The sequence below is a fragment of the Oryzias melastigma genome, unplaced genomic scaffold, assembly GCF_002922805.2.
Source record: "Oryzias melastigma strain HK-1 unplaced genomic scaffold, ASM292280v2 sc00399, whole genome shotgun sequence".
NCBI classification, from domain to species: Eukaryota; Metazoa; Chordata; class Actinopteri; order Beloniformes; family Adrianichthyidae; genus Oryzias; species Oryzias melastigma.
The window spans coordinates 19548-30867 of record NW_023416996.1 but is presented as its reverse complement, the minus strand read 5'-3'; the positions used below and the strand labels follow the sequence as shown (position 1 = coordinate 30867).

At 33.8% G+C, this 11320-nt stretch overlaps 1 protein-coding gene across 1 annotated transcript in view; it reads right to left on the bottom strand.

Moving 5' to 3' along the window:
• The window catches only part of LOC112141748 (GTPase IMAP family member 8-like), a gene marked incomplete in the record, with an annotated part of 27681 nt that extends 16784 nt beyond the window's left edge, over positions 1 to 10897 (bottom strand). The window contains 5 exon segments of the mRNA XM_024264905.2: positions 7394 to 8053; positions 8142 to 8275; positions 8359 to 9081; positions 9304 to 10017; positions 10804 to 10897. Of these exon segments, the coding sequence (XP_024120673.2) occupies positions 7595 to 8053; positions 8142 to 8275; positions 8359 to 9081; positions 9304 to 10017; positions 10804 to 10828 (2055 nt within the window).
• Positions 10898 to 11320: the final 423 nt, after the last annotated feature.

The window sequence follows — 11320 nt, the reverse complement described above, 5'->3', positions numbered from 1 at the left end:
TATCAGCCCTGTTGGCTTAGAGGCGGGTTGTTGAGCCTGAAGCCTTGAGAAGGTGTTGAAAAAGGACTGAGATCAAAATTAATTACAAACTTAAAAGGATTGGCATCACAAAACATTAAGATTGTGTTTCTCAAATATAGCATATATATGTATATACATAGTCAGCCTTAAAAGCCTTTAAATGAACTGATCCTAATGGTGCTTTCACAACCACAGTCACGAGTCTGCCGTGAACCTCTCTCTGTCTCGCTGTACTATGAGCAGTTTCACTTCTGGTGTCAAAAACTTTTTGACTGAGTATCAAGTTCCCTGTAGAACTTTTACTTCCTTTTCTTAGTGTTCTTTCTTAAAGCAACCCTTAACTCTGGACAGGTACCACCTTTTCCTACTAGAGAAACACAAACAATTATTTTAATAACCTTAATAAAATCTTCAAAACGTACTGATTTAAAAAATGTATGAATAATATGTAAAATAAGTGTATAGACAAGGAAAAAACTGAACACAGAAGAAAAAAGATGTAAAAGTCTTTTGACAGCTAAGAAGTCCATTACAAGATTGTTTTTATTTAAAACCGTAGAATGTCGACTGACAGAATTCCATATGTAAAACCGAGAGTTTACATTTTATGCTTTTGTGTAAATCGTTGTTTTTCCAAGAGAAAGATTAAATCAAGTTTCATAGTAAGAACTATATTAGTTAAATATTACATCATATATTTTCTTTAACTTCTAAAGACAATCAAACATGGTATTTCAGGGAGTAGCCAACAATTTATTTTATTTCAAAGCCATAAAAACAGATGATCAATTGTTTAGTTACTGGAATCAAAACAAAATATATTTTACTTTTGTTGGATGCAAAAAAATATAAAGTGTTCTTTAGGCTTCTACAAGAAATCAAACCAAATAAAATCATGAATACTTTTATGGAGAACAAGAATCCCAAAACTCATTGTTCTATCATTTCTCTAAATCACTTTTTTAACCTAGAGATTTACAGACCCTTTACCAAAAATAGAATATCCTGACAAAGTGTATTTGTTTTCATTTTTAAAACATTGAAGTTTTATAGAAAATAGATTCAGGGGCAACTGTTTAATCGATTTTAAGTATTTATTAATTTTTACATAAATTGGAGGTTTAACTCATAACATTTTTGGAAAAGATAACCGTTTACGTTTAAGAGGAGGTTGAGGTACGCAGAACCTAATGCGATTGTTGGCTAAGACGTTTAATTCCAAATGAATTGTATTAGTTTTCATAAAACTCTTTTAATCTTATTTTATCAATTGTGTAAAGATCACTCACCATCAACTGGACCTGCAGACTTGTTTGCCATATAGCCTTTTTCATTTGATCCAGCAAAATCCATCTGAAGGAAGTTTAAAACGAAAGTAAAAACAGACAAAAATGTCTTCACATGAACACTGATCCATGAGTTCTCACACTGCGGTCAAGTGAGTCGCTGTTCACATTTTTCTGTTCAAATCTGCAATCACTGGATTTTTGGTTTTTACTAGGAGCGATCATGTTAATATTAATACAGATGACAATTCTATAACATTGATTCAGCACGTTTGGAAATCTTCACTAAAAAGAGGAAACAAAAAACCAGATGGTCTCATTTCCTCATTTGGATTTGTTTTAAGTGTACTTTTCAAAAAAATAAATAAAGATGTTTTACTTTCAGTTTACGTTTTAGATACTTAATAGAGTTAAACTTTACAATTTCACAAGTCCATGTTAAGTATACTTGGATTATACTTAGAATTAAACTACAAGTTTAGATGTATTTAGCCTATATTTGTCACTGTCCTTAAACATTCTCTTACACAGCATTAAAAGTGGAGTAGATGTATTCTTGTCACTAATCAGTTGAAGTTTATTATTAATAAACTAAAAGCAAATCATAAAAGATAAATTAGATATACTTAAAAATGTACTTTCATAAACTTTAAGTTTATTGCCAGTAAACTAATAGTATACCAGAGATGTTACTTTAAGTACACTTCTAAGTATAATTTTAATAAACTAAAAGTAGGTAAATTTTGTCCAAAGAAGTATACTTGTTAGTAAACTACCAATATACTCTTTAGTGAGGAAATATACTTTTCTATGCTTAGGTATACTTTAAAACATTTACTTTAAGTATACTTGCTTTTGATAAGGTTTATTAGAGTGATATTCCTTCATTTTACTTGGTAGCCCTTCTTCATGTGGTATGTCTGCTACTTCCTCTAAAATTTTGATTTTTTTCCTGAAAACATGAAGTATTTTAACTATATGGTTTTAAAGAAATCCACACATGAAAAATCCTAAAATGTGTAAGTGACATCAGTTACCGGTTTTGTCTGTGAATACATAGGCTGCTGATCCTCAATGAAGTACATTACCATTTCTAAGAGTTCATGTTTCTAAACAGAATGTTATTCACACAATACAAGCTCATAAAACAAATGAATAACTTGACAAACGTAAAAAAGTCCTTAAAAGTGCATGATGTGATCAGTAAAACCGGGTGGGAAAAATAAAGGTTCATCCTTTACTAAAATCTTCTGCATATTAGTGTTGAGAAACCTGTTTGAAGGAACACGTCTCTGTGACAGTTTGTCCTCTAGAGGGCGCTCTAGATCTTTCTGTAACAGTAAACTGGAGTCCTCACGTCATCATCAATAATAAATCTCTCTCTGCTGCTGTGACATGAGGCCGTATTTCTTTAATACAAAAACCTAAAGATGATCTTCTGTCTCTTTATGACTGGTGTAGAAAAACACTTTTATACAGAGAATTTAAGATTTTAGCTCTGCATTTTGCCACAGAATCAAATACATTTTACCCTCAGTCATTAATTAAACACAATCTGGATTTATGAAAAATTGACATCTAGTAAATAACATCAGATTAGTTCTGGATCTCCTAGATTACAATGATCTCATAGACACAGACAGCTTGATCCTGTTTCTTGACTTTCAAAAGACCTTTGACTCTGTGGAGCATCAATTTATTTACAGAGTTTTACAATAATATGAGTTTGGTTCAACTTTCTTTAACACAATACAAACTTTTTATAATTATAATAGCAGCTCCATCAAACTCAAATTTTGAATTTCACAAAGATTCATGTTATCTCGAGGGATCAGACAGAAATGTCTCTTACACTACTCAGTCTCTGCATGAAGATAACAACACTTTATATAGATATTATCCCTCTAAATGTTTTATCTTTCATAGACTTCAAAATGATATCAACACCAGCTGTTTATTATCGCAATCATTTTCCATGAACCGTTACATTTATTTCAGACTTGTTCATATACCACACAATTTGGACTGGTGTACTAAACTTGCTGGAAAAACATTTTTTTCATGATTTTATGTAAAGAAAAATGCTCCATGTTCAACTCAAGGTGTAGGAAACAGTAAACGCTCTAATGTTGAAAATATGTACTTTTTTTTGCATCAATTAGTCCATTCAAAAACATGCCAGACTGACTGAAAGCGAAAAGCAACAAATAAACGTGACCTTTAACAGGAAATTCAACCACTATTTCTAGGGCAGATTTGTTTTGTCATATTATGACATAGTTCATCCATATCAAGGATGGTTCATGGTTTCTTTTTTTTATTTATGAAAAAATGTATTTAAAAGATTAATATCCAAACACATCATCAGAAGAACACAAAGAATGAGCAAAGGAAGTAAAGCAACAAAAAAAGTACAGAAGAGGATCAGGAGCTGTCCCTTCATTGACAGTAAAAATAGACTCAATTCTTGATCCGGTTTATAGGTTTCTTTATTTTAAAGACTTTATTAATTGTCACAACTGCAATTTTTTTCTTCAATCTTGTCACACTATTTTAAAAAGTTCATTTTCTTGTCCGCTTCGTCCCTCTTGGGGTTGCGGGGGTGCCGGAGCCTAACCCGGCTACTGATGGGAAAAGGCGGGGTTTACCCTGGACAGGTCGCCAGTCTGTTGCAGGGCCTCAATCACACAGATACACTCTCACATTCATACCTAGAGGCAATTTAGAGTCACCAATTAACCTATGAAGCATGTTTTTGGAGAGCTAACCACTGCGCCACCATGCAGTTATCAGAATTAACTAACATCTTAATGTTTATAGCATTATGACCAATTTTTTCATGATTACGTTCTTCTCTATAGTTTGTTAAAAATGTTTTAACTCTTCTAAAGTGATGGTTTTCTTTTGGGAGTGTTTACTCTCCTCGGTGAGGCCAGAGTCATTGAAGGCCCCGTCACAGTTTGGTGAGGAAATTGCCTTTATTGGCACAGCAGGGTCTAAACCAAAGACCCTTACCTTGGAAGCTTGTGCTTTTTTTAAGTTTGATCTTCAATGACTTTATATCTTGATTCACACATATATTTTTGTTTATTTTTTATTGAATGTTTTGAGGGATCCTATCATAGGTTAAAATAAATAAAGGAAACAATAACATGAATGAATAGTAGCTCTGTGAATTTGGTAACTATTAATATAAATGGTTTATATAGTCCAGTAAAAAGAGATAAAGCCCATATTGTTTTATTACAAGAAACACACCTATCTGATAAGGAACTTTCAAAATTGAACAAAATGGGGTATAAACATTTGTTTTATTCCTCCTATAGCTCTGGGAGGCAGAGAGGAGGGGGCATTCTGGTGTCAGGGGCTCTAAACTACAAACATATATCTGAGTATAAAGATAAATAAGTTTACATTCCACCTGGGAGCGACTGGTCTCTCTACAAATTAATCATAGAATTGATGACAACAAAAAGTCAAGGAATCTTAGTATGTGGAGGTGACTTTAATATTACTTTAAATTGATCTCCAAACTCTTCAAATGGAAAAGGGGACAAGCAGAAAGAACCATGAATAAAATAAAGAACCCTCGAAATAATAAAATAGAACCAGATCAGAAAATTATACAACAAAGTTTTTTAACCTACTATAAAACCCTATATTCCCAACCTTTCATTGATAATCAACAAGAAATAGACTACTTTCTTCCAAAATTAGATCTATAATAAGCCTCTTCTTTTTGCTATAACAAAAGAAGAAATTCTGCAAGCAATTAAAAGGTTAAACGATGGAAAGATGGCAGGAGTAGATGGGTTTGGTCCAGAATGGTACAAAACAATGCAAAACTATTTAACCACCCCATTATTGAAAACTTTTAAGCGGGTTATGGAAGAGAAAACAATTCATGGAATGAAGGTAATATCTCTGTCATCCCAAAAGAGGGAAAGGACCGAGTAGAATGTAGCAGCTATCGCCAAATTAGTGTGTTAAATATAGACTACAAACTCTTCACTTCTATCATATCAAAACGATTAGAAACAGTTTTACCAAATTTAATCCACCAGGACCAGACATGGTTTATTAAACAAAGGTAAACACAGGACAACATTAGAAGAGTTCTACACATTCTGGAACAGATTTGACTACAAAAATTAGAGAGTCTAGTGATAAGTTTGGATGCAGAAAAAGCATTTAATTCAGTGAAATGGTCCTTCCTCTGTAAAGTGCTTGATAAATTTGGTTTTCATAAATGCATAATCAAAATAATCTCTGGACTGTATAAAAAACCTGTAGAAAGGATTAGGATACATCAAATGAAAATAAACGTAGTGTGATGTTTTCTGCCTGAAAAAAAACCTTTCATCAGGAAGATTATTCAAAGATATTGACACGGTGTGCTTAAGATTCTGAATTTATTCCAAACAGACAAGACAATAGATTCCAGAACTGGATCAGTAAGCGGTTGACAGACTACTTCTCATTTGTCCACAAGGAGGCATTTCTTGCTTTTGACACTCTTAAGGAAAAACATAATCTTGACCAAGTGGACTTTTTCAGGTATTTACAACTCAGGCACTACTTCAACCATAACATTAAAATTCCTATAGAAGACCATGTTTTTTTTTAAACAAATACTAATGTCATTAATAAAAACAAAATCACCAACCAAAATCATTTCTAAGCTATACAGTGGCATGATACAAAGTGAAAGGCATAACACATGTTACATAAAGAAAAAATGGAAAAAAAAGGAAGTTTATCAATCACTCAAGAAAGTTGGGAAAGGATATGCCATGTGCAGTGGACCACCACCTGTTCAAACTCATGGTGTGAATTCTGCTGGAAAAATGTCACAAGATTTTTTTATCACCCCTGTACAGAAGAAACATCAAAATAATGTAGATGAATGTTGGTGATGTGGAAGCAGTGGAGCAAATCATTTTTATGTATTTTAGAGCTGTTCAGTTGTTCAAAATTATTGGTGAGAAATGTACAAACACCTAAAGAATGTGTTTATGATTGATTTCCCATTTTCTTTGTAACTGGACTCATGAAGGTCTTAGCCTATCAGACAAAAACTTGTATACATCCTGCTGGCAGCGAGTAAAAAGCAATTACTAAAAGATGGATCAACAGGGAACCACCAACAATAAAGGCATGGATCACAATTATCAATAATATTTACACGATGGAGAAACTCTCATTTTCAATTCAAATACGGACAGATCAGTTCAATCAAGTGTGGTAAAAATGGACAGAATATTTCAAACCAACCTGGTCAGAGTTTAACTTTATAAACTAACTTTTGGATTGTGCAGTCTTTAAACTTTAATGCTAGTCTTTGTGTTTTTTTTTCTCTTATTGTAATGATCTGCATGGAAAGGTATAAGATGTGGACAAGCGTGCACAATAAAATATAATGTAATATAACTTTCCATGAAAAAAATAAAATATAAAAAAAAGAAAAAAACATGAGGAATATTATACAACAGAAAGTTACCACTTAATATATGATTAAAAAAATCAAAGACCAAAAGAAAACAAATATTAAATGTAAAAAGATGTTTAGCTATTTAAAAAGGTGTTAAAAGACTCATAAGTGTTTTAAAAAAGTAAATCTGTAGTAATTGTATCAATGAATGTAAGAAACCAACATCCTTATCATTTCAAAGTTTCCTCTGTTCTGTATTTTAGTTTCAGTTCTGTGTCTGTGTGTTTTAAAATTAATGTCTGCACTGAATATTTGTCGTGTTTTAAAAAGCTCTGAAAGTTGCAGTGATTTCTTTCTTTTCTGGAAGTGGATCGATGTTCAGCTAATCTTGTTCCAATGAGAGATTTTCATGAAACTCCTCCACAAGAGTTGCTGTTGAAGAAGCGCTGCTGATCCCAGAGGTAACATCAGAGAATCTGGTACGTTGTTTCAGCCATTCAGAAACATTTCTGTGTCCTCTTCGAAGTCCTGAGATTCTCCCATATTCAGACATAGTGTCTCCACTCACTGAAAGAGATCAAATTGTTGTCACAAACTGCAGAGCTCATTCTCAATTCATTTATTTAACAAGATTAAACTCACTGTCAGGAATTACAGTATCATCCATGCTTCCTGCCACCTTCACAGGTTGTATTCCTGTTTGATCTGGTTCATTCGCTAAAACTCTCATCATTCTTTCAATCAGCATCTGTTCTCTCTTCTTCCACTCCTCTTCTGTCACCTTTGGCTGTTTTTTTTGCTGGGATAAAAAACTTGTCTTTTTTTGCTTGTCTTCATGTGAGAAGCATCCCCTGTTTCATGTTGAGATGTCAATAACTTTTTGGAGCAGATCTTTGACTGGTGCAGGATTATCAGAATCTTCCCAGCAGAAAACATGGTATCTGTTATCACACTTTACCAACAACTCCTGAAGAGCTTTTCCTTCTCTGACAATGTGATCCTCTATTGAGTGTTTACCGAGCCATTCTCCCCATGTGAACAGAACCATGCAGTGTGCCCACACTTTCTCAGTGAAGGGCTTCAGGAGCTCAACAAATTCTCTGAGATCATTTTCAGTGAATGATTTACAAACAGGAACAACCAGGAGAAAAGCGTGAGGCCCCGGATCACACATGGAAACACTACGATGAACTTCATGTTTGAGCCAGTCAGGAGCTTTTGTGTCTTTGTACCAGCCTGGAGCCTCAACAACTGAGACTTTAACTCCATCAAAATCTCCTTGATGTTTCACAGAAACTCTTTCATCTTCATTGTCCTGCACAGACAAATAAAATAAAGTTTTAGACACTCTTAAGTTTGTCTACAAACTGAGTTAAAGCCATAAATGTTAAACTGTTGAATACCTTCTTAACAGAAGCTGTGTAAAATCCTTCTTCAATTTTTTCCATGAACAGAATCTGATTTCCTGCAGCACTTTTTCCTGATCCTTTCTGACCCAACAGAACAACTCTGAGCTCACTGAGTGACTGTCTCTCCTCTGTAAGAAACAGAAAATACATTTAATCACAAACTTTAAATATTCTTTAAATGTATCAATGAAGACTCATGATTTTACTTCACCTTTAAAGATTTCTTTCAGTACTCTTGACTGTCTTTCAATGATCTTCTTCATCTTTTTGGCTCTTTTGTCTGCATCCTCTCTCAGAGTCTCCATTTCTGCTGCTCTTCTCTGGTCGACTTCATAATAAGGATCATCATTTTCTGCCCACATCTCCTCAATCTTCTCCAGGAGAACCTTTACTTGTTCTCTATTATTGGGCTCCAGGTTGTTCAGGACATGATATCTGTTCTCACATTTGTTCACCAGCCACTGCAGCCCTTCATCACTCTCTATCCTCTCCTCTACAGTCTTCACTCCAAGCCATTCGCTCACTGTAAACAGAATGATTGTGTACTTCCAAACATCATCTCCAAACAGACTCATGTGATCCTGAACTGATCTCTGGTACTTTGCATTAACTGCAGTTCCAAGAACAATCACCAGGAGAACTGCATGTGGTCCTGGAGGACACATATACAAACTATTCTCTATTTCTAGTTTGTCCATCTCACTGGTGTCCTGAAGGGTGTGGAAGTATAACCAGCCTGGAGAATCTACAACTGTAAGTCGTCTGTCTGCAAACATACTGTGACCTATTTCACATTGTGTTGTTCTTGGACTATCCCAGTTTTTATTCACTTCAAATGAATCTTTTCCTAGAATAATATTTCCTGCTGAACTCTTGCCCGACCACTCATGACCAACAATGACCAACTTTAAATGATCAGGGAGGTTCTTGATACCTGTAGATAATGAAATAATAAAAACATCAGAAACCTCATATGAATTGTTACAAGCCAAATCTGAAAATATTATAGTTAGAAAATGTTTAATCATTTTTTTCTGCATGTGACATTTTTATAATGGTAGGTCCAAAAATATTTGGACCTACCATTATAAACTGATTAAGACAAAAATATCATAATTGCTTTTTAAAATGAAGAATGAAGAAGTTTGTAACATACCTTCAATCTGAGCTCTGAGATTCTGTCTTTTTTTCTGCACTTTGTTGCGTCTTCTTGATGCATTTTCTACAAAACTTTGAAGTTTTTGTGTCAAAATGATTCCTTGAGTTTCATCCACTGAGTAAGGATTGTTGAGGTTGTTTGTAACCAGTTCTTCAATTTTCCTGAACAGTTCCAAGACTTGAGTTCTGTCAGCGCTGTCACTGATATGAAGAAAATGTTTTCTGTTTCCACATAGTTGAAGAATCTGCTGAACTGATGGATATTTTCTGATCAAATGTTGAATGATTTCCTCACTGTATGAGGAAAATGAAGTGAACAGCACAATTGTGTGTTTGAGCACATCTGCATTAAAAAGTTCCAAGTGTTCTATCAGAGATGATTTGAAAATCAGGGGAAAATTCAACTCAACAGGAATGACCAGAAGAAAGGCGTGAGGACCTGGAGGACAAAGATGGACACTGTTCTGGATTTCTATCTGATCCAGATCTGAAGTGTTTTCTCGTGGATAGTACCACCACCATCCTGGAGTATCAACCACAGTCACTAGTCTGCCGTGAACCTCTCTCTGTCTCGCTGTACTTTGAGCAGTTCTACTGCTGGTGTCAAAAACATTTTGACCGAGTATCAAGTTCCCAGTAGAACTTTTACTTCCATTTTCTCCTCTTCCCCCGATTAAAACAATCCTTAACTCTGGACAGGAACCACCTTTCCCTACAAGAAAAACAGAAGAAAGAAAAAAAGACTAAATCGAGTATTAAAGTAAGAACTATTTCATTTAAACATCATGTTGCTTGGTATACATTTTTTTTTTTTTTGTAAAGACAATCAAACAGTATTTTGGGGCATAGCCAACAATAGATGTGATCTCAGAAAGCCATAGATGAAACAGACAGTCAGTTGTTTGGTTGTTGGAATCAAAACAAAAATTTAAGTTCATTTTGTTGGATCCAGAAAATCACAAACTATTCTTCAAGCTTCTGGAGGAAATCAAATAAAATCAAACAAGAAGTGGATTAAAAAGTCATTGTTCACTTGTTTTCCAAATCACTTTTTCAGTAGAGTCAAGAGATTTATTCTAGACTTCTTTCTAATCAATTTTTTTATTTTACTTATATTATTTTAAAGTTTATATATCCATCTCCATGAATTAAAAGTTAATGAGAACACAATAATTTATAAAGATTCTGAGAAAGAAGATGATGAAGATGATCAAAGGTTTTATTAATTGCATTTACTACTTAAAGTTTCTTTTAATTTCCAAAGAGTTCCTCTGAAGACATTAAAGTATTCACCTGTATATTTATTACAAGTGTTAAAATCATAATATGACAATTCAGTTTAGAAGAAAATGACATTGAAGTAAACCCTAATCCTGATGGTAGGAAGTGAATGTATCTACTGCCAGTATACCAGACATCTATAAATCATTCCAAAGTAATAACTGAGCTTTTTATAACGCTTTTCATGAATCTCCATGATTGTGTAAACATCACTCACCAGACTTTGAAACTGCATCAGCCATAACTTTAACTAGATCCAGTGAAATCCACCTGAAACAAGTCTGAATCAAAAGTAAAGGAAACCATTTAGTGTCTTCCCACACATTTCCAAATGTTCTCATGGAATATTCTTCAAACAATTAAAAAAAAAGGAAAAATTGGGAAGAGTTTGATACAAATTCTGAGTTTTCCATAAAATTTAGAATATGTTTATGTAATAGGAAAAAGTTCCAGCCTTATCTTTTAGCTTAGTGAAGATTTTTTTAAGGCTACAGCTTTTTTTTTTCTAAATCATAAAATCAACCCCTACTTAGTTTATACACATAGACCGTCACGTCAATGGTTATACAATATAATTTAGTTTTACTCACCTTGAAGGGCGTACGGATGAAAAATGAAGTGTTATGCTGAGGAACTTTCCTTTACTGTCTGAATGCTCTCAGGTGAGCCACTACTAGCATTTCCGTGGTCCAATGTCCACCGTCACTGAATTTTATGTGTTCCATTAATAATTA